The sequence below is a fragment of the Periophthalmus magnuspinnatus genome, chromosome 11 (genome assembly GCF_009829125.3).
Source record: "Periophthalmus magnuspinnatus isolate fPerMag1 chromosome 11, fPerMag1.2.pri, whole genome shotgun sequence".
Taxonomy (NCBI): Eukaryota; Metazoa; Chordata; class Actinopteri; order Gobiiformes; family Gobiidae; genus Periophthalmus; species Periophthalmus magnuspinnatus.
In genome coordinates this window covers 2860774-2884479 of record NC_047136.2, presented here as the reverse complement: position 1 = coordinate 2884479, position 23706 = coordinate 2860774, and the positions used below count along the sequence as shown (strand labels likewise).

Below are 23706 nucleotides of genomic sequence, written 5' to 3'. Positions count from 1 at the left end.
CACAACACCACAGAGGAGGTGACTCTATCCTGCAATACTTGAAAACACTTAAGACCCAGAACTTTCTTCAGAGAAATTACACATTCCTTCGACCATTATGTTTCACAAAAGCAGCGTTCTATTGTGTGGCATTAAACATCTCTCTCTATAGAAGCAACAAGAAAACACACCTAGGCCATGGTCAGTTCGGATCTGTGAAGAGGAGGCCCCACTCACAATAAGAATACATGTTTTTCAAGGTATTTCTGAGCAACAAAACACCACGAATTGAATAAATGCAGGACTGTGGAACATTAACCTTAAACAAAATGGATTCTTGTGAGTGTTAAGTCGTGTTCTAATCTTATAAACGCATCAAAAACAGACCTGGAGTTGTGTTTTGTTTCATTCACACATGTTTGAGTCACACTTTGTTATTAGTCTGTAACATCGCCAAAGCTCAAAATGCGACGTTCCACCTTGTGATGTCATCAAGTGGTAGTTTTCAACTGGTTTAACAGCTCATTTTACCTTTAGTTCAGTAGAAGATCGACAATTCCAGATTCGCTGAAATGATCCAAATGATTCTAGAAATGAAGGTGTGTGGAGTTTAAAAACACAGTGGAGCACTTCCTGTATCACCACTTGATGACATCACAAGGTGGAACAGAGTGTTTTTTATTTTGAGAGAAGAGCTCAGCCTAAATCTGCAGGTTTGTTTGTGTGTTAAACATGTGTGAATTAAACAAAATAAACACAACTCCAGGTCTGTTTGTGACGAGGAAACGACACAGACACAAGTACAACGTAAAATTTGAATAAAAATGTGTAACTCGTTGTCGTTACCTTTGCAATCTGGTCAAACTTCCCGAAGAGTTCGTTGAGCATGTGTACGAGTTCGCCTGGAGAGCAGTCACTGGCCAATCGCGTGAACCCCACGATGTCTGCGTACAAAATACTGCAGAGGATTTCAGTGTTACCCAAGAATAAACAAAACATCACAAATATATAGAGACAATCTCATAAAATCTCAATTTGAAGCTAATTTCCATATTTTGAATTTTGGAATAAATATCATAGCAACCAAAGAGCCAATCCAGAGCGAGGCTGTTGAAGGTAACGCCCCTTCCTGCTCGCTCTGGTTTAGCAGGGAGCGTGTGCTTAGCAACGCTGTCAATCAAACCTGTTGCTAATGCTAGCGGGAGCGACCTTGGGTTATTAATGTTCATTTCTTGATTTAACGACACAATGGTGAAATAAAAACCTCAGGATCATGTAGAGGGTTAATAAACACAAAATAATAAACACAAAATAACAAACAAAAAAATTTAAATAACAAAAAAAGGAAAAAAGAAAAAAATCTAAATAAACTCAACAGAACTTAAAAAAGAGAAAAAACTCAAAATAACAAAAAAAAAACAAAACAAAAAAAAGGACAAAATCTAAGTAAACTCAAAAAAACAGGAAAAAAAATGAACCCCAGGATCATGTAGAGGGTTAATACGAACATTTAAGACCAAAATGAGTCTGACAGCAGCAGAGACAGAGAGAGGATTATTCTCTATGTTTTTGTCTGTAAAACCCCTCACCACACACTTTATACACTTTTCTCACACAGGCGTTAACATTTTCTCACATTTCTCTCTCGTTTAAACTCTCTCAAAGTTCAAACCTTCGTAGGCGTCTTTGTCGGTGCAGAACGTTTCATCGACATTGTGGGTTTTGTCGGGGAGAAAACAAATTGCAAACGTACAGCACTTCAGAGTCACACTGAGATCCAACGTTTATGTAAATTTGTCTGAACACATTCTGTACTGGACAGGAGACACGGCACGGAGGAGACTGATGGACAATGGTCTACAGTCCAACAGCCAATCAGGACACACGACACAATGGTCTACAGTCCAACAGCCAATCAGGACGCACGACACAATGGTCTACAGTCCAACAGCCAATCAGGACGCACGACACAATGGTCTACAGTCCAACAGCCAATCAGGACGCACGACACAATGGTCTACAGTCCAACAGCCAATCAGGACGCACGACACAATGGTCTACAGTCCAACAGCCAATCAGGACGCACGACACAATGGTCTACAGTCCAACAGCCAATCAGGACGCACGACACAATGCATGTTCATACACTGTAAAAAAGCATGAAAAACTGTACTAAAAAAAAATCCGCGAAACAGCGAGACGGCGACAGCTAGCGGGTTAGCTCTGTCCATTTATACAAACAGTCGATGCTGGACACTTTTCCTTTCAGTACACCATCTGTCCTCGGGTTTGTTCTGAAAAGATCACCCCATCAACTGTTTGAATTTGTTATTACTAGAAAGATAATTGGCAGAACAACATGTCGACACACACACTACGTCGCACACACACACACACATACACACACCTGAGCCCCACTCAAGACGCACACAACACAGCGTCTCTTGTAAGGCTTTTCTGTGCTGGAAAATAAGTTTTAGAGGGCATTCCTTGGAGAATCTCATATTAAGCCAGGATTTGTGTCGTCTGCTGTGTTTTCAAAGTTCTCTGCTCTTGTGTTATCGAGGGTGAAGCCGGGGTGAAGCCGGGGGGGGAACGGAGGGCGGACAATATGGAGCTCTGCATTTGGCAAAGTGACCCCAAACTACAATAGTGCTGGATTAACTGGAGTGGGCTTTGGCCTTGGATGTAATAATGAAGAGGACGACTGGAGAGAAACAAAGATGAGCTCCTCAAATGAATGAACGGCAAAAGTAAAATAAATGAGCAAATATTTAGTTTTAGGAAGGAGTCAGACGCACACAAAATGGCCGCCACTGTCACGGCTTCAATAACAGACGATTCGGGGACACGTTTTTGGGGTAACGGAGCCACAGACTGTGTAAAGAAGTGGACGGAGTGAGTGTGACGTCACCCACAGCGTTCGGTAATGTTCATATCTTGATTTACGGATAAAATAGTGAAACAAAAACCCCAGGAACGAACATTTCTCTCTGCCTCCTCACGTCAAAACTCTGTGTGAGTCGAATGGTCCTCTGTTGTCTTTTATTGATTTGTTCCTTTTGATTTTATTTGCTTGTTTTATTAGATTTTGTTGTTTTACTGGTAATTGTTTTATTGCTTTTATTTTTATTTATATATATTTATGTATATATTTTTATTGGTAATTGTTTTATTGCTTTTATTTTTATTTATATATATTTATTTATATATTTTTATTGGTAATTGTTTTATTGCTTTTATTTTTATTTATATATATTTATTTATATATTTTTATTGGTAATTGTTTTATTGCTTTTATTTTTATTTATATATATTTATTTATATATTTTTTTGGTAATTGTTTTATTGCTTTTATTTTTATTTATATATATTTATTTATATATTTTTATTGGTAATTGTTTTATTGCTTTTATATACATATTTATTATTTTAATTTTGCTATTTTATTCTAGTCTAAATGTTGATTTACTTAGTTGTTTTTATTTATATGTGCAGCACTTTGGAAACTGCATTTGTTTGTGAAATGTGATATATAAATAAAGTGGATTGGATTTTAAGATCAAAATGACGAGTCCGACAACAGCAGTTACAGAGAGGAGACGCAGTTTTTCAATAGAAAGTGAATTGGAGCCAGAGTCGATGGAGTTGGAAGGCGAAAAGTGGCGTGGCGGCTAGCACGTTAGCTATGTCCATTTATATATACAAGTAAAGATCTGAACTTTACATAACTCTACAGCGTCGGATGCTGTCGTCGCCGTTAGACTCGCGGTTGTGGACTTTCCGTTACCGTAACTCCGCGTCCGATTGTGCTTCGTGTAAATTCAAACGGCGTCTCACAGCAGAGGCGTGAGGCTCTTTAAATATGTTAAATATGTCATTATGATCATGTGCTTACGTCGCCCTCCAAGACGACCAATCAGAGCGCAGGAGCCGCCGGGATTCTGCCAGTCAGTTATTCAATGCGTCAAAGAAAAAATAAGGATGGATGTGTAAAATAGAGGACGTTGTGTGAAAAAAGGTAAAAGTACACGCTGATTCTTCCTTTAACGTGATTTTTATGGCTAAAAAAAATAAAAATAAAAAGTCGAGGCGAGCTGTACTGGTCTATAATGTGCTCAGTCTTTTTATTTTTACTTTTACTTCAGTACATTTGAGAGCAGTATCTGTACTTTCTGTACTTAACGGGACTGAAAAGTAAAAGTATTTTTCATTATTCTGTCAGACCTGCTGAAAAGGCTGAAGGTTTATTTTTAACACGTTCATAATTTGAGCAAATAAAAACGCATGAAAATAAAAACAGATATAAAAAAAATGATTGAGTCGTTTCTGTTGAACAAAATTCAGCTCAAATCTTTATCAAAATCGCCACATTTGAAGCTTTATCAGACTCAAAACGTGTAGAAATACTTTTACTTTTTACTCTTTAAGTACATTTTTAAACAGGTACTTTAATACTTTCACTTAAGTAGATTTTTTCATGAAATTTTACTTTTATTTGAGTGTTTTTCCCCCTCCAGTATCTGTACTTTTACGCAAATGAATGAAATAAATCTAAACTACACACACATGAACTCACATGCATAAAAACTGTTAGTTTCCATGGTTACTGATTATAAATGTGTTAGCATGTTTCCCTCTGACACGGCTCCACAAAATCATGTGAGTTAATTGGGGCGACTGTGACTGTTCGCTGTTTGTCTAAATCTGCAGCAATTAAGAAAGAAAGAAAGAGTTTTATTACAACAGGATGTAAAAACACTTAAAAGTTCGGCAAATGTTTGTAAGAGGATAAGAAAAAAAAAAACAACAACAAAAAGAATAGAAAGTTCATATAATCTAGATGTAATTGAAACAAAAACAACTACAAAATGTGAATAAAAATTGCTAACACTAGTGGGATTAATGTTCATATCTTGATTTACAGACACAATAGTGAAATAAAAACCCCAGGATCATGTAGAGGGTTAATACGAACATTTAAGACCAAAATGAGTCTGAAGCAGCAGAGACAGAGAGAGGACACAGTTTATCAAAAAAAAAAAAATAAAATAAAAAAATAAAAAATAAAATCCAAGTAAACTCAAAATAAAATAACAAAAAAACAACACACAAAATAACAAAAAAAAATTAAAAAAAAAACAAAAAAAAGGAAAAAAAGAAAAAAGAGGACAGTTTTTCAAAAAACAAAAAATAAATTCAAAATAACAAAAAATAAATAAATTTAAAAAAAAATTCCAAATAAACTCAAAATAAAATAACTAAAAAAAAAATAAACACAAAATAACAAAAAAAAAAACAAAAACAACTTAACATAACGAAAAAAGAAAAAAAAATACAAATAAACTCAACATAAATTAAAAAAGAGAAAAAACTCAAAAAAAAAAAAAAAAAAAAACCTAAAATAAAATAAAAATAAATAAATAAAATACCAAAAAAAAAAAGAGAAAAAAACTAAGTAAACTCAAAATAACAGAAAAAAATGAACCCCAGGATCATGGAGCGGGTTAATACGAACATTTAAGACCAAAATGATGAGTCTGACAGCAGCAGGGACAGAGAGAGGACACAGTTTTTCAATAGAAAGTGAATTAGAACCAGAGTCAATGGAGCTGGAAGTGCGCCCATGCTCATTTCCTGTTTGGAACGCGGCGACTAGCGGGTTAGCTACGTCCATTTACATACACAGTCTATGGCACGAATATGGCAAGAAGCTAAACATGAGGGTTTTTTGCAACTAGGAAAGACAATATGCATCAAATAAGAACATGAAACTATGGGACGCTGTCAGAGCTTCAGTAAAAAGGCATTAGTAACAGTAAAAAAAATAAAATATGGCAGAGTCCCACAGCATCCGTTTATTCAAGAGCAGCACAGGCAGACACAGAGGTTAGCCTTGTGTTAAAATGTGGTCGTATTAAACAGCGGACAGTTTTATTTTATTTATTGGTATGAAATATTATTACTTAAAAAGTCCCGAGTCATTTTGGAAAAGTAACTGCTGCTGCTTTATCTGTTACTTCAGTTCGCACATGCTCAGTACAACCCCGGTGTCATAAATCTACAGGTCATAGTGTCCGGAATACTATCAGAATATCCTAGTGAGAGTTTCCCTGTTTCTCATAACCGGAATACCGTCTTATCCAGGACAGTGAACTCAGGATTCTGCGTTAATATGGACACGCACTCTATTTATGACTCTCATCTGAAAGACTCAACCTCAAACAGCCGTCGCTTTTACACGTCTGTCCAAGGCCTTCTTTGGAATAATAATTTTATAGCCTCACCGTGTGACTTTTTAGCCATAAAATAAACTCAAATGCGAAGTTTTTTATGTTTTTATTTACAGTGAGAGGTCTTATGTCTGTACAAACCATAGACTGTTTAAATAAGTGGACACAGCTAACCTGCTAGCCGCCACGTTCCAAACAGGAAGTGAGCATAGGTGCACTTCCTGGCTCCATCGACTCTGGCTCCGATTCACTTTCTACTAAAAAACTGTCCTCTCTCTGTACCTGCTGCTGTCAGACTCATTTTGGTCTTAAATGTTCATATTAACCTTCTACATGATCCTGGGGTCCATCTTTTTCTGTTATTTTGAGTTTACTTAGATTTTTTTCTTTTTTTTTTTTGTTATTTTAATTATTTTTTTTGTTATTTGAGTTATGTTTGGGTTTTTTTTGTTATTTTGAGTTTTTTTCCCCTCATTTTTAAGTTCTGCTGTGTTTATTTGGATTTTTTTCTTTTTCCTTTTTTTGTTATTTTAATTTTTTTGTTATTTTAAAAAAAATTTTTAAATTTTATTTTGAGTTTATTTGGATTTTTTTTTTTTTTTTTCGAGTTTATTTTTTGTTTTTTGATAAACTATGTCCCCTCTCTGTCTCTGCTGCTGTCAGACTCGTCATTTTGGTCTTAAATGTTCATATTGACCCTCTACATGATCCTGGGGTTCTTTTTTTTTTCTGTTATTTTGAGTTTACTTAGATATTTTCTTTTTTTTTTGTTATTTGAGTTGTTTTTTTGTTTTGTTTTTTTGTTATTTTGAGTTTTTTCTCTTTTTTAAGTTCTGTTGAATTTATTTGGATTTTTTTTCTTTTTTTGTTATTTTGTGTTACTTTTTTTGTAATTTTATTTTGAGTTTATTTGGATTTTTTTCCCCCCCAAGTTTATTTATTTATTTTTTTTTAACTGTGTCCTCTCTCTGTACCTGCTGCTGTCAGACTCATCATTTTGTTCTTAAATGTTCGTATTAACCCTCTACATGATCCTGGGGTTTTTATTTCACTATTGTGTCTGTAACAGAAGATATAAACGCTAAAAAAAAGGCAAAAGACAAATCACGTGACTATACTATGATACTCGAGGTCAGAATTGGGCTCCAAACTCACCCCTATAACAGCTCTGACCTCGACGAGCTTCATTTGGAGCCAAACGCTGTGGGTGACGTCACACTCGCTCAGTCCACGATCCGTGCCACAGTTGCCATAGTTACCCCTTTAAATACCCAGGATGGTCTGATTGCGCGCGTACACGGGGGGATATGAGTGTCTTAGTTTGTCCGAGCGCATGTAAACGCCATATTCGGAAAACCGTCGTAACGTGGACACTCGCGCTGAGGTGAACGCGCTCACGCAGACGGGAGCAGCGGCGCCTCACCTGACGTTGGTGTGTCTCTGCACGTACAGGTTGTGAAAGTTGTTGGTGCTCTCCGTTCGGCCGAAGTTGGGCCCTTGGAGCCGCTGGATGATCTCGGCTTTCATGACCCGGGCGATGTGCGACGGCAGCAGGGACAGGAGGAGGCGTTCCTGGAGACACGGAGACACAGGTATGGGGTTACAGAGGACGTTATGAACCAACTCTATTATATTTCATTTTTTATTTTATTAAAGTAACACCGCGTGACATTCTGCAAATAGATGTTAAACCATACTTCAGAACATATGCCACGGAGTTTTACGTCGTACTATGGAACATTATAACCAAAGGAAACAAGCACAAGTCAGGTAGGAGCCAATTTGGAGCAGGAAATGCCCCTTAGCAACGCTGTCAATCAAACCTGTTGCTAGCGTTAGTGGGAGCGACGTCGGGGAGAGAAGGCGCCTGATTCGTCTGTTATTAACATTTATATCTTCATTTACAGACAAAATTGTGAAATAAAAAACAGGATCATAGAGAGGACATGTGTCAAACTCAAGGCCCATGTGCCAAATGTGGCCCGCCCTGTAATTTCATGTGGCCCACAACAAGGTAAATTAAAAGATATGACAAGATAGCAAGTTATACAGCCATATTTATTACATCTATGGAAATACATGTGCAGTATTTGTAAAATGAATAAGAAATTAATACAGAAAGTTTATGAACAAGTTTAAAAAGTCGTACAGCCCTTTCAGAGCGACCATTTTCCTGATCTGGCCCTCGCTGAAAATGTGTTTGACACGACTGATGTAGAGCGAGTTAACACGGACATTTTAAGACCAAAACGACGAGTCTGACAGCAGCAGCTACAGTTTTTCAATAGAAAGTGAAATGGAGTCGATGGAGAGCGTGTGTGGATCGCGACGGCTAGCGCGTTAGCTATGTCCATTTACATATACAGTCTACGGTTTGTACGAACGTAAGAACCTCTCACTGTAAATAAAAACATTAAAAACTTGTATTTGAGTCAATTTAATGGCTAAAAAGTTACACGGTGGGGCTTTAACATTATTATTCCTTACTCTCGTGTTATTTCTGAACGTATGCAGACTTTTCTCACTACAGACATCTGCACTTTGTTGTTTCTTAAGAGCTGTGTCCGCACATTCTCCACTTAGATCAGCAAAACTCTGTATGTAAAGGGCAAAGTATCAGTACAGATCAGGTCCGTGCGATATGTGGATTATACAACATAAAAACGCTGGAAAAACATATTTTGAACCTCAGAATTTATCATGAGTATTATTTCTTTGCAAAAGTGGAGAGATTTGGGGTATTTTTGATGTAATAATCAGATTTGAGCTGTAGAAAAATGAATAAGTCCCTTTCATGGCTCGTTATTCTAGTTATTGGTCCAGTTCTTAATGGCCCCGCCCCTATCTGGCTGAACTGTTGTTGGTCCGAAATCCAAACCGGGCCTTGAGCTCGTCTAATCAACTCCTTTTGGAAGCTCCGAAAACTAAATCCAAACACTGGGGTGATCTTCTCTGAGGCTCGGCCCAAACTCTGGAACAAACTGCCTCCTGATTCACGCACCATCACTGACTTTGGTCTTTTTAAATCCAGGCTTAAAACATATTTATTCAGACTGACTTTCAACACCTAGTAATGTTGTGACACATTATCACTATTTATATTTTGTTGTTTTAATGTGTTTTATTTTATTCTCCTATTTTACTGTTTTAGTTTGGTTTTAACTTATTTTAGTTTGATTTCACTGAAAAAGCACTTTGGTCACCTTCAGTGTTGTAAAGTGCTCTATAAATAAACGTTGATTGATTCCGCTGTTTATTTGTTTCAGCCAAATGGACATAGCTAACCTGCTAGCTGCCGCGTTACAAACCGGAAGTGATCATGCGCGTGCTTCCGACTGCATCAACTCATCGTTTTGGTCTTAAATGTTTGTATTAACCCTCTACATGATCCTGGGGTTCTTTTTTCTGTTATTTTGAGTTTACTTAGATTTTTTTCTTTTTTTTTTTTTGTTATTTTAATTTTTTTTTTTTAATTATTTTTTATTTTTTTTGTTATTTTGAGTTTTTTCTCTTTTTTAAGTTCTGTTGAGTTTATTAGGATTTTTTTCTTTTTTCCTTTTTTGTTATTTAAATTTTGTGTGTTTTTTTGTTATTTTATTTTGAGTTTATTTGGATTTTTTTTTTTTTCGAGTTTATTTTTTGTTTTTTGAAAAACCGTGTCCTCTCCTGCGTTTTTTATTTCACTATTGTGTCTGTAAATCAAGATATGAACATTTATAACAGACAAATCAGGCGCCTTCTTTCCCTGAGGACGCTCCCGCTAGCGTTAGCAACAGGTTTGATTGACAGCGTTGCTAAGCGCTCGTTCCCTGTTAAACCAGAGGTGCGGGCGGGAAGCGTCAAAGAGGATTAAGAGACTGAAACATGAAGTCTGAAGGGTTTTAATGAGTTCCACACGGGAAAAGAGAACAATGAAGCAACGGATTCTCAGGAAACGATAGAAACGAGCCCTGAGATGTGCCTGTTGACAACTTTTATAGTGTCTCTCAATGTGTGTGTGTGTGTGTGTGTGGGGTGTGTGTGTGTGTGTGTGTGGGGTGTGTGTGTGGGGTGTGTGTGGGGGTGTGTGTGTGTGTGTAAGGCGGGTCTTCTTCTGGTCTGATGGCGTTACACATTAAGAAACTTTGGACAACACATTTCTGACCAGAACATATACTGCCTGGCCAAAAAAAAAAGTCGCCACCAAAAAAAAAACGTCACACCTCTCTCTGCTTTCTCTCTCTCCCCCTCTCTCTGTCTCTTTCTCTCTGCTTTTCTTTCTCTCCCCCCTCTCTCTCCCTTTCTCTCACTGTGTATCTCTCTCTCCGCCTCTGTTTCTCCCTCTCTCTGCTTCTCTCTCCCTCCCTCTTTCTCGCTCTCTCTCTCTGTTTCTCTGTGCATCTCTCTCTCTGCCTCTGTTTCTCCCTCTTTCTCTCTCTCTCTCCCTCCCTCTCTGCTTCTATTACTCTCTCTTCCTTTCGCTCTCTCTCTCTCCCTCTTTCTCTCTCTCACTGTGCATACCTCTCTCTCTGCCTGTTTCTCCCTCTCTCTTCTTTCTCTTTCTCTCTCCCCTTTATCTGTCTCTCTGTCTCTCTCTGCTTCTCTTCCTCCCTCTTTCTCACTCTCTCTCTGTCTCTCTGTGCATCGCTCTCTGCCTCTGTTTCTCCCTCTTTCTCTCTCTCCCTCTCTGCTTCTATTTCTCTCTCCCTCCCTCCCTTTTTCTCTCACTGTGTATCTCTCTCTCTGCCTGTTTCTCCCTCTCTCTGCTTTCTCCCCCCCCCTCTCTCTCTGCTTTCTCTCTCTCCCCCTCTCTCTCTCTCTCTCTCTGCTTCTCTCCCCCCCTCTCTCTCCCTCTTTCTCTCACTGTGTATCTCTCTCTCCGCCTCGGTTTCTCCCTCTCTCTGATTTCTCTCTCTCTCCCTCCCCCTCTCCCTCTCTCTCTCTGTCTCATGCTCCTGTCTCTCTCTTTCACAGTTTAATCCTGATAAATCCTCACATTGTCGTCTTGGAATCTGCCCAAAAATCCCCTGATGTAATAACCTGGTCATTCAGTATATTCCGGTGTCAGCTGACCTCATTCTGCTGAACCTCGACCGGACCAACTGCAGGAGGAGACGACGTATTTTCTGAGTTAAATCCAGGTGGAGACTTTTTTTTGTGTGTGTCCATAGCGTCTTGGTGACCCCCCCACACATTCCATATCCACTGGTGTTATTTACGTTAGCATTAGCAAATCAAAATACCAGTTTGACGTAGCGCTGCGCGGACAGAAAACACCTCGCTCCAGATTGGCTCTTTGGTTGCTATGATACTCGCGATCGGAATTCCAAATATGAAACTCCGCTCCAAATTAGCCGCTATAACTGCTAGCCTCGATTAGCTTCATTCTATTCAACGCTGTGGTTGACGTCACACTCGCTCAGTCCACTTCTTTACACAGTCCGTAGTTGCAGCTCACGTCTTTCGATGAAATAAAAACCCCAGGATCATGTAGTAGAGCACATGTGTCAAACGCAAGGCCCATGTGCCAAATGTGGCCCGCCATGTCATTTCATGTGGCCCACAAGATAAATTAAAACGTCTGAATGTCTTAAAATGTCAGTTTATCAGGAGATGGCAAGTTATACAGCCATATTTTTGACATCTATGGAAATACATGTGCAATATTTGTAAACTGAATACGTTATAAATACAGAAAGTTTATGAACAAGTTAAAAAAGTAGTTACAGTTATTTTACATCGCATCTGGCGTTTTGAGAGTGACCATTTTCCTGACGTGGCCCTCGCTGAAAATGTGTTTGTAGAGCGAGTTACCACCGACATTTTAAGACCAAAACGCCGAGTCTGACGGCAGCAGCTGCAGTTTTTCAATAGAAATCGAACCGGAGTCACACGGCTGACGTCACACTCACTTATCGTCCACGTCTTCGCACAGTCTGTAGTTGCAGCTCATGTCTTTTAACGAAACGGTCTATTTAAAAATGCTTTACTGGGATTATCTTTCATTATTTAAGTAGTTTCAATATTATCGTTTATGGTAATACTTCTCCGTAGCGATATATGGAGCTTCAGAATTTGGAGGAGCTAATATTTGACCTCCTAAAGGGATTTTCAGATTACTTTAACGATGGCTCATTTGGTCTAATTTTTCAGCCGAGAGCACAAAAGAAAAGACAGGTAGAGAAGAGGGATAGCCGAGGTGAGCATATTTCACAAATGAGAAGGCTTTGGTAATGATTTTAATTATAACTTTGGAGGAAATGTATTAGTTCAGGTTGGCAGCGGGCTATGGAGGTTTTATGTGAGCAGTTCTTAAAGATAATTTTACCAGACCGCTCTACAGATTACTTACTGCTACTTATTTTTTTTAATACCGTTCCGTGCACTTTGTAGTTCTGCTCCACATTTCAGAACAAAGCGGGAAAATGTCTGAAAAGAGCTAAAAGCGTGTTTCAATATCACCGTCCATTTTGTGTGTGTGGAGTGATTGAGATTTGTGTGTTCGTTCCTGCAGTGCGTGTGTGTGTGTATGTGTCTGTGTATGCTTGTGTGCGTGTGGGTTTGTCTATGTTTGTGTGTATGTGTACATATGTGTGCCTGTCATGTGTGCGTGTGTGTGTATCTGTTGTTTGTGCCTGTCGTGTGTGTCTGTGAGTGTGTGTGCCTGTTGTGTGTGTGTGCATCTGCTGTGTGTATGTGTGTGCCTGTTGTGAGTTGGTGTGCTTGTGTGCTCGTGCATGTGTGTGTATGTCCCTGCTGTATGTGTGCGGGTGTATGTGTGTGTGTATGGGTGTGTGCGTGCCTGTTGTGTGTATGTATGTGTGTGTCTGTTGTATGTGTGCATGTGCCTGTTGTGTGTGTGTGTGTGCCTGTTGTATGTTTATGCCTGTGTATGTGCATATGCCTGTTGTATGTGTGCGTGTGCCTGTTGAATATGTGTGCGTGTGCCTGTTGTATATGTGTGCGTGTGCCTGTTGTGTGTATGTGTGCGTGTGCCTGTTGTATATGTGTGCGTGTGCCTGTTGTGTGTATGTGTGTGTGTGGCTGTTGTATATGTGTGTGTACGTGCCTGTTGTATGTGTGTGTATGTGTGTGTGAATGTTGTATATATGTGTGTGTGCCTATTGTATATGTGTGTGCGTCCCTGTTGTATATGTGTGTGCGTGTGTGTGTATGTGTGTGTGTCCCTGTTGTATATGTGTGTGTGTGCGCCTGTTGTATATGCGTGTGTGTGTGCGCCTGTTGTATATGTGTGTGTGCGCCTGTTGTATATGTGTGTGTGTGTGTGTGTGCGCCTGTTGGGTGTGTGTTTGCGTGTGTGTGACCTGTTGTATATGTGGGGGTGTGTGTGCATGTGTGTGCGCGCCTGTTGGGTGTGTGTGCGCCTGTTGTATATATGCATGTGTGTGTGTGCCTGTTGGGTGTGTGTATGTGCGTGTGTGTCCCTGTTGTATATGTGTGTGTGTGCCTGTTGGGTGTGTGTGTGCGCGCCTGTTGTGTATGTGTGTGTGTGTGTGTGCCTATTGTATATGTGTGTGCGTGTGCCTGTTGTATGTGTGTGTATGTGTGTGCGTCCCTGTTGTATATGTGTGTGTGTGCGCCTGTTGGGTGTGTGTGCATGTGTGTGTGTGCCTGTTGGGTGTGTGTGTGTGCGTGTGTGTGCGCCTGTTGTATGTGTGTGTGTGCATGTGTGTGTGCGTGTGTGTGTGCGCCTGTTGGGTGTGTGTGCATGTGTGTGGGGGTGTGTGTGTGGGGGTGCGCCTGTTGGGTGTGTGTGCATGTGTGTGGGGGTGTGTGTGTGGGGGTGCGCCTGTTGTATATGTGTGTGTGTGCGCCTGTTGGGTGTGTGTGCGTGTGTGTGCGTGTGCGCCTGTTGGGTGTGTGTGTATGTGTGTGTGTGTCCCTGTTGTATATGTGTGTGTGTGCCTGTTGTATATGTGTGTGTGTGCGCCTGTTGGGTGTGTGTGTGTGCCTCTTGTATATGTGCGTGTGTATGTGTGTGTGTGCCTGTTGTATGTGTGTGTGTGTGCGCCTGTTGGGTGTGTGTGCGTGTGTGTGCGTGTGCGCCTGTTGGGTGTGTGTGCATGTGTGTGTGTGCCTGTTGGGTGTGTGTGTGTGCGTGTGTGTGCGCCTGTTGTATGTGTGTGTGTGCATGTGTGTGTGTGTGTGCGTGTGTGTGTGCGCCTGTTGGGTGTGTGTGCATGTGTGTGGGGGTGTGTGTGTGGGGGTGCGCCTGTTGGGTGTGTGTGTGTGTGCGCCTGTTGGGTGTGTGGCTTGAGGGGGCGTGAGTCATAAATGCGACTCACAGTGGAGAGGGTCATTACATTGTTCACACGCCTCGGGCTCATTTCCTAAAACACAGCAGCAAATTAAGTAGGGAGAGAATGAAGGAGAGAGTGGAGGAACGAGAGGAGAAAATGGAGGAGAGAGAGTGGAGGAGAGGGATGGGGAGATGGTGGAGGAGCGGATTGGGGTGCGGGGCTAAAAATAGAACCCTCCACAGCCCCAAACCTCATTCAGAAGTCCTCCAGTGTGAGCACGACACACACGGGCTGATACAGCGCAGGCTTCATTTAACTATCGTGTGTTGATTACAGAACGGGTAAAATGACATTACAGTGAGTGGGATATGAGCTCCCAAACAACTCCCACAAACAAAACAAGGCTAAAAGATGATGAGAGGCACCAGGTAAATAGAGAGCCACGCTAATTATATTGTTTTGATTTGTCAGTTATAAATAGTAATTAAAAACGTGGCATTTGTAGCGTCGCGTCTGGATTAGTGTGATTCTTTTTATGCGGGGCTGGCTCCCTGCAGCACTTTCAGAATGTCCAATGTGTTTCATATCAGGTCAATTCAAAATGTTATTGTGATTGAATTTGTGACTCAATGGATGGGTTTTCTGTCTGCGCTGTGAGTCCTGTCTGCGCTTTATGTGTGTCTGCGCTCTATGGGTCCAATCTGCACTCTATTAGCCCAATCTGCGCTCAATAGGTCTAGTCTGTCCTCTATAGGTCCAGTCTGCACTCTATGGGTCCTCTATCTGCGCTCTATGGGTCCAGTCTGCGCTCTACGGGTCCAGTCTGCGCTCTACGGTTCCAGTCTGCGCTCTACGGGTCCAGTCTGCGCTCTATGGGTCCAGTCTGCGCTCAATAGGTCTAGTCTATCCTCTTTAGGTCCAGTCTGCGCTCTATGGGTTTTCTGTCTGCGCTCTATGGGTCCCGTCTGCGCTCTACGGGTCCCGTCTGCGCTCTACGGGTCCAGTCTGCGCTCTAAGGGACCAGTCTGCGCTCTACGGGACCAGTCTGCGCTCTATGGGTCCAATCTGCACTCTATTAGCCCAATCTGCACTCAATAGGTCTAGTCTGTCCTCTTTAGGTCCAGTCTGCGCTCTATGGGTCCTCTTTATTTGCAGGAGTTACTGCAGCCCTATTCTCCACCCAGAGCCACAGAGCCTTTTCTGTGGCTATGTTCTATGGAACAGCGCCCTCTGCCTGTCAGATCCTCTCAGTTTAAGACTTGACTGAAAATCCATCTCTTCTCCCTGACATTTAATGAAGTTGTAATAAATGTGCTAGAGAAATAATCTTGAGATCAACTGAATTAAGGTGTGGACATTTTATACAGTCACAGTTTATGTTCTATTCTTACTAAGAATTAAAGCTGTACTATGCAACTTTTCTGACAGAGAGTCCGGTACCTTCTAGTCTCCATGAAGATGTTTTTACTCAGTCTTGAACGTTCCACAGTATGGCATTGAACATATCTATTTTGCATATTCCGGGCGAAGCGATTACATCTCCACAAGTACAAAAAGACAGCAGACACGCCGCAAAAATGTTCCGTAGTGTGGCTTTTAACCCTTAACATGTTTTGGCATTGTTCGTAGAGTGTATTAAAGCAGGGTTTGAAAAAAAAACGTGTGCCAAAAAGGTCAAGGGAAAGATATTTTGGGATGGAAAGAAAGCTAACCTACTTGGTGAAATGGGGCACAGTGAAACGATCAGGGAAAGAAACTGGGTCCCACAATCAGACCATTTGAGGATCACTGGAGAAACTATAAACCCAGATAAATAAGTTAACATCTTGGCCCGTATAAATCCTGAACTTCCGCCAGATTAACCGACCGTCTGCTAATGCCGAGTTTGAGCGTCAGATCCCCAGTCGCACGAACGGTTAATGTCAAGGCAGAGCTCCAAATGTCACTGCATAATGTCTCCACACCATACACTGTATACGTATATAAATGGACATCGCTAACCTGCTAGCCAAACAGGACGTGAGCATGGGCGCGCTTCCAGCTCCGTCGACTCCGGCTCCAATTCACTTTCTATTGAAAAACTGTCACTCCCGTCACTGTGCAACTGCTGCTGTCAGACCCGTCATTTTGGTCTTAAATGTTCGTATTAACCCTCTACATGATCCTGGGGTTTTTATTTCACTACTTGTCTGTAAATCAAGACGTGAACTTTAATAACAGACGAATCAGGCGCTTTCTTTCATTATCTCGATTTATTTTAAGACCAACGTGACGAGTCTGACAGCAGCAGTTACAGAGAGAGGACAAAGCTTTTCAGTGTAAAGTGAATTTGTGCCGGAGTCGATCACTTCCTATTTAGAATGCGGCGGCTAGCACGTTAGCTATGCGCATTTATATATAAAGTCTACATCCATTGCCAGGCGTCCATCAGAGACAAATTCAGCTCGTTTTTGGTCTTAAATGTTCGTATTAACCCTCTATATGATCCTGTTTTTGGTTTTTTTTTGCTATTGTGTCTCTAAATCAAAATATGAACATTAATAACAGACAAATCAGGCGCCTTCTTTCCCCGAGGACGCTCCCGCTACCGTTAGCAAGTGCCTACTCCCCGCTAAACCTTTGGTGCGGGCGGGAAGAGGCGTTACCTTCAACAGCCTCGCTTCGGATTGGCTCTTTGGTTGCTATGATACTCAGTTCCGGTCTTACAAATACAGAACTCGGTCCCCAAATTGTCCGCTATAACTGCTAGCGTCCCTTCGTCCTCGTCTTTACACCGTCTACGCTCCACTCAAGACTCAATACATAGTCAGACAATATAAATAAAGACGATATAAATAATCCACATACCTGCTGGTGCTTCTCGAACTCCAGTTTAATGGGGGACTTGATGCAGTTGCAGGTGTCCTGGTAGGTCTGCCTCAGCGCCAAGTCCATCAGATGTTTATGATACGCTCCTGCCAAGTTTCCGCATGTAAAAATGATGACGTTCGCCAAAATCTGTCGAAAAACACAAACGCGACAAATGAAGGTTTAAAAGGTTACGAACACTGTGTTATTCAGAGCCACGACCCCGGAGCTGCGTATCGCTAAAGCCAGAGGAGCACACAATTAAACAGAGCTCTCTACCTCAGCCCTCTGAAGTGTGGCTCTGCATATTAAAGACACGGCCTTGGGGTTGAGACCAAGGGCACGGAATGTCTTCACTTTGTTATTAGAGCGCTTTTCCATTGCATTCTGGGTAGGCCTGTCAAGCTAATCACTATATCGACTTATCATTCAGTGTACGAAAGCGGGAACAAAACGTTTCGGGGCTCGAAATGTACCGTGTGAACAATTTCTGTGCAAAATTGGGAGATTTTGGGTGTTTTAGTTGTGAGATGAAGATCTGAGCTGTAGAGGGTTGAAAAAAACAGCTTCTACGGCTAAAAAAAGGCTTCATTCTGGTATTTACTTGTTTAATTATTTGCCGTTTAACGCGACTGTTTATTTAAAATGGTTTACGAGGATTATATTGCGTTATTGTTATTGTAATAGTAGCTTCAATATAATCGTTTATCACCGTAAAGTAGAAAGGTAATTGATGAGATGATTTAGATTTGTTCTTTTGTACTCAGTGGTTATAAAAGTTTGTAATCACATTGTATTTTTGGTCAATTATTGGTCCATTTTGACTGAATCTGTGGCACCACGACTGCAGAACCTTCAACCAACCAGCATTTTCCAGGAACACGGTGCCACCTACTCTGGAATCTGCGTGTTTGTGAGGTCCTCGGTCAAACATTTCCAGGTTGTTGGATTGGAAAGGGATGGACCAGTTCTGTTTGCACCACGTTCAACCGATGTCACACCTCGAGGTTTCTCTCTATGGGGCTTAAAGACGTTAAAGAGACGGGACATTTCTGAACTAAAGCGACAGATACAGACGCGATTGAACCGTCGATGAGGCTCTGCTACAGCGAAACACGGCAAGAAATCCAATCCCGTTGACCGTCCGGTGATGACTGGAAACTAGATGTCCCTCCTGTGTCCTGATCCTGTTCTGTGGACCCGGACCCTCCCTTCCCTCGTCTGGTTGGATGACCCGGTGCCGGACCTGGGGTGGCTCGTGTCCTGCAGTGGGTGGGGCTCTCTCTGTCCCTTTGTTGAGTCACTCCGGCCCTACAGACTTGAACTTTATCTGCATTAGTCCTGGAAACATCTGCAGCCTGTCTGTCCTGGTTCAGTCCTGGTTCAGTCCTGGTTCAGTCCTGGTTCAGTCCTGGTTCAGTCCTGGTTTAGTCCTGGTTTAGTCCTGGTTCAGTCCTGGTTCAGTCCTGGTTCAGTCCATGGCAGATGTGTCAAACTCAAGGCCCAGGGGTCAAATACGGCCCGTCACGTCATTTTATGTGGCCCATGAGAAGATAAATTAAAAGGCATGACTGTCATTTTAAAATAAGTCTGTGCTGCTTTAATGTTTGCACTGACAATAAACTAATGCGATTTTCCCAACAAGTGGAACTGAGAAATATTTGGAAATGATCATCACAAAATGTTCGTGAAGAGGAAAATTGTCGGCGTGGAAAGAAGTTGGGAGGAAGAAAGGTGAAGGTGAATACAAGTTTGTGCTTTGAGGAGAAAAACCTGTGTGTTTTTTGTGTTATGAGGCGCGGTCGGTACAATCTACGTCGACATTTTGACACCAAACACGGAGCTAAGTGTGAACAAGTGAGTCTGGAAGAAAAACAACAAATTATCCAATAATTAAAAGGCTGTAAAAGGCCGAATTTGAAGCAGAGCTGAAGGTCTGTGAGCAGGTGTGTCCCGACCAGATACACACTTTTAAAAACAGAAACCGTTATTTAACAAGGTAAAAAGTAATAACATTTATTTTACATGACATTCGGTTGCATTTAGTGACATTTACTCTGCCGCACAGTCACTTCTGGCCCTTGATGGCGGCCATTTTGCTGATGTGGCCCTCGGTGAAAATGAGTTTGACGCCCCTGGTCCATGGGATTTGATCTCTTCTTCACTGTGGTTCTCCTCAAGGTTTCTCTTTTTTCCCACTGGCTTTTTTTTTTAGTTTTTCTTTGTCGAGAAGGAGGATTTAATTTGAAAACAATTTGTTTCATTGTTGATTTTCTACCTTTCTGTTGCTTAAATTAATTCTCATGTTCAGCTCATAAGAGGCGACTGCTGTTCTCATTTTGGGCTTTACAAAAATAAACTGAATTAAATTGAACTGAATGTTCTTCATGTGACTAATGAAGCCCATCTAGAGGTGGATTAAATGAGGTAGAAACTTCAGAACCCCCTGAAAACAATAGAAAAAGTCTGATTAAGAGCTGATCAACTGCCTTTGTAAGACATTTTTTAACAGACTTGATGGACACCGTGTATATATAAGTCGATATTGTCTTTAAATGTGTTATCCTGACAGGCCTAACTCTGAGAAATCTGAGAAATAAAGGCAAGAATATGGTTTTTATCTGAATTATTATGCACGTCATGGTGGGATGATGTTGCACCAATACACTTTACCTGTCTTTCATTGCCCCAAACTGGAAACAATATGCTGCAGACTTAGTGTAATACCAAAATGCCAGTGTTTGAGATGTTTTTTCTCTGCTGTGAATACAAATCTCCTAATACGCGCCGTGCCCCAACCTCTGCTGGAACAACGAATACAAATTATGTGGATAATTTTACGACTGAAAATCCCCCAAACGACAAACTCTGACTGTACGAGCATAAGGAGCTCTATCGCCCTCTGGAGACTTCAGTGAAAATGCAGTGTCACCATGATACACGATGAGCTCTGCACTTTTACGACCGGGACCTTATTAAAACGTTGTACCTCATCTTTTTAAATGGACCGTGAAACATCTTTGCCGGTTTTACTCCGCAAAACTAACCCTTGCACTGCAGTTAGCGCTAAATGAACCCATCATTTAGTCAATCTGGCTTCTGAATAAAACGCTAGCTACAGGCTAATCTCCACCCATAAACTGTAAAAAGAAGTGGGCTAAGTGAGCGTGACGTCAACCGCAGCGTTCAGCTCCAAATTAAGCTAATCGAGGCTAGCAGTTATAGCGGCGTGAGCCAAACAAACAGCCAATCTGAAGCGAGGCTGTTGAAGGTAACGCCCCTTTCCGCGCACACCGTTGGCTTAACAGAGAGTGTAAGCTTAGCAACGCTGTCAATCAAACCTGTTGCTAACGCTAGCGGGAGTGGCCTCGGGGAAAGAAGGCGCTTGATTTGTCTGTTATTAATGTTCATATCTCGATTTACAGACACAATAGTGAAATAAAACGTACAAGTTTAGAACCGCAGCTGACGAGGACACACACACGTGCAGATTTTAAAAAGATCTTTAATCGGGTCGTTTTGTGCGTACGGCGGTGGAGCTTATGGTTGTGATATTGGAGTTTAACCCTTTAAGGACTGAGCACATTATAGACCAGTACAGCTCGTCTAGACTTTTATTCTTTTTGTAGCCATAAAAATCACGTTAAAGGAAGTATCAGCGTGTACTTTTACCTTTTTTTCACACAACGTCCTCTATTTTACACATCCATCCTTATTTTTTCTTTGACGCATTGAATAACTGACTGGCAGAATCCCGGTGGCTCCTGCGCTCTGATTGGTCGTCTTGGAGGGCGACGTAAGCACATGATCATAATGACGCAATAGAGTTAATCGCGCATAACTTGCTTGAAACCGAAAGGAAATATGTAAGAATAATACAGTACTTGTACAACTATTACTATTACTCTGTTCTGTAAGAGTGTGACGTCACCCACGGCGTTCATGAAGCTCGTCGCGGCTAGCAGTTATAGCGGCTAATTTGGAGCCGAGTTTCGTATTTGTAATTCCGACCGCGAGTATCATAGCAACCGAAGAGCCAATCCAGAGCGAGGCTGTTGAAGGTAACGCCCCCTCCGGCTCGCACCGCTGGTTTAGCAGGGAGTGGACGCTGTTTGCTAACGCTAGCGGAAGTGTAACGAGGCGCCTGATTTGTGTGTTTTTAATGTTCATATTTTGATTTACAGACACAATAGTGAAATAAAAACCCCAGGATCATTCAATGTAAAGTGAATTGGAGCCAGGAAGTGCGGGTATGATCACTTCCTGTTTGTAACGCGGCGGCTAGCAGGTTAGCTACGTCCATTTATATAAACAGTCTATGGTTTGTACAGACGTAAGAGCTGTCAATGTAAATAAAAACATAAAAAAACTTGTATTTGGGTTTATTTTATGGCTAAAAAGTTACATGGTGGGGCTTTAAAATGATTATTACAAAGAAGGCGTTGGACAGACATGGAAAAGCGAGGGATGTTTGAGGTTGAGTCGTTCAGATGAGAGTCATAAATAAAGAAATCCCGGTTATCACATTTTTTTTTTTTAAGTATCCTGAGTTCACTATCCCGGATAAGACAGTATTCCGGTTATGAGAAACGGGATATTCTGATAGTATTCCGGACATTTATACATACGGTCCACGTCTCTGCGTTCGTCTCACCTGCCACACTAAATGTTCCAGCTCGGTGACGGTGGCGAGGCAGAAGCTCAGAGTCACGGTGTGCGAGAGGCAGGTGACGGCGCTGGCGATGATGGCCCCGCTCATGGAGAAAGGGAGCATGGTGTAAACGACAAAAACGATGAACAGAAAGAACGACACCTGGAAAGAGACGAGAAAAAAACACATAATGAGGAACAGGGGACGCACAGATGCAACACGGGGATCGAATATTGGTGCCGATCCAGGGAGATTTGCTGAGAGAGTTTCATAGTATCGGTTCAGTTGGGATTTTAATTGGAAGGAATAACTCGATTTACTGTATAATGTTTGAACTTTAAAAAAACAAACATATTACGCTGTTTTCTGATTTGTTTTAATGTTGTTTCCTCGTCACAAACAGACCTGGAGTTGTGTTTTGTTTCATTCTCACACGTTTAACGCACAAACAAACCTGCAGATTTAGGCTGAGTTCTTCTCTCAAACACAAAACACTCTGTTCCACCTTGTGATGTCATCATGTGGTGATACAGGAAGTGCTCCACTGTGTTTTTAAACTCCACACAGCTTCATTTGTAGAAATATTTTGGATTGGATTGATTTCAGTCCTGGAGTTGCCCATTTCTACCGAACTAAAGGTAAAAGCAGCTGTTAAGTTGAAAACTACCACTTGATGACATCACAAGGTGGAACGTCGCATTTTGTGCTTATAGATGTAACAGACTAATAATAAAGTGTGACTCAAACATGTGAGAATGAAACAAAACACAACAGCGTTAGAACACGGTTATAGGACCTTTAAATACTTTTACTTAAGTAGATTTTTTCATGTGATACTTTTACTTTTACTTGAGTTACTTTTTGACTTTTACTGTTTTGTCTCTTAATCTGTTTTGTAGTTTGTTTGTTTTTTAATCAGCGGTGGAATGTAATGAAGTAAAAGTAGTAAAATACTGCACTTTTAGCTAATTTCTAATGTATTTTCCTCATCACAAACACACAGACTTTGCAGATTTAGGCCGAGTTCTTCCCTCAAACTGAAAACGCTCTGTTCCACCTTGTGATGTCATCATGTGGTGATACAGGAAGTGCTCCACTGTGTTTTTAAACTCCACACACCTTCATTTCTAGAATCATTTGGATTGGATTGGATTGATTTCAGCCCTGGAGTCGCCAATTTCTACCGAACTAAAGATACAAGCAGCTGTTATGTTGAAAACTACCACTTGATGACATCACAAGGTGGAACAGGGCGTGTTGAGCTTAGACCCACAGGTTGACGGCGCGATTCCAGCTCCCTCAGATGAATCCTGTCGTCACGTTCTTGGGCGTGTGTGAATGAGTAAGTGGTTTCTTGATGTAAAGCGCTTTGAATATCTTAAAAAATTGGGAAAAATCTATATTAATAAGCGACAATTTCCCATTTACCATATTTAATTATTCATATTCAAAACATTTTAAACTATATTTTAAGCAATATTTTGGCCAAGATAATGCGGACACAAAATTTCCACATCGTCCCTGCCAACGCGACACAGAAAAGTGGTTATTTTATTATAATTTTAAGCGTTAATTCATCCCGTTTGGCTCCGTGCGCGCACCTGCAAATCTTTCCAAGTGTGACCAGAAATAATTAACGACGCACCTGTCAATTTGTACGAGACGGACAGTTGGAAAAGACACGGCCACGTTCAAAAGACGAGATTATAAAAACAGGAACACACACACAAAAAAAAAAACCTTCCATAGACGCTGT

General features: G+C 41.2%; 1 protein-coding gene across 1 annotated transcript in view; it reads right to left on the bottom strand.

Moving 5' to 3' along the window:
• adcy2b (adenylate cyclase 2b (brain)) overlaps window positions 1–23706 on the bottom strand; it is a 110988-nt gene that overhangs the window by 51225 nt on the left and 36057 nt on the right. The window contains exons 3-6 of the mRNA XM_055225154.1: window positions 21954–22112; window positions 17300–17449; window positions 7636–7784; window positions 826–937 (exon numbers count right to left, since the gene is read on the bottom strand). Coding sequence (XP_055081129.1) covers window positions 826–937; window positions 7636–7784; window positions 17300–17449; window positions 21954–22112 — 570 coding nt within the window. The remainder of the gene's footprint in view (window positions 1–825; window positions 938–7635; window positions 7785–17299; window positions 17450–21953; window positions 22113–23706) is intronic.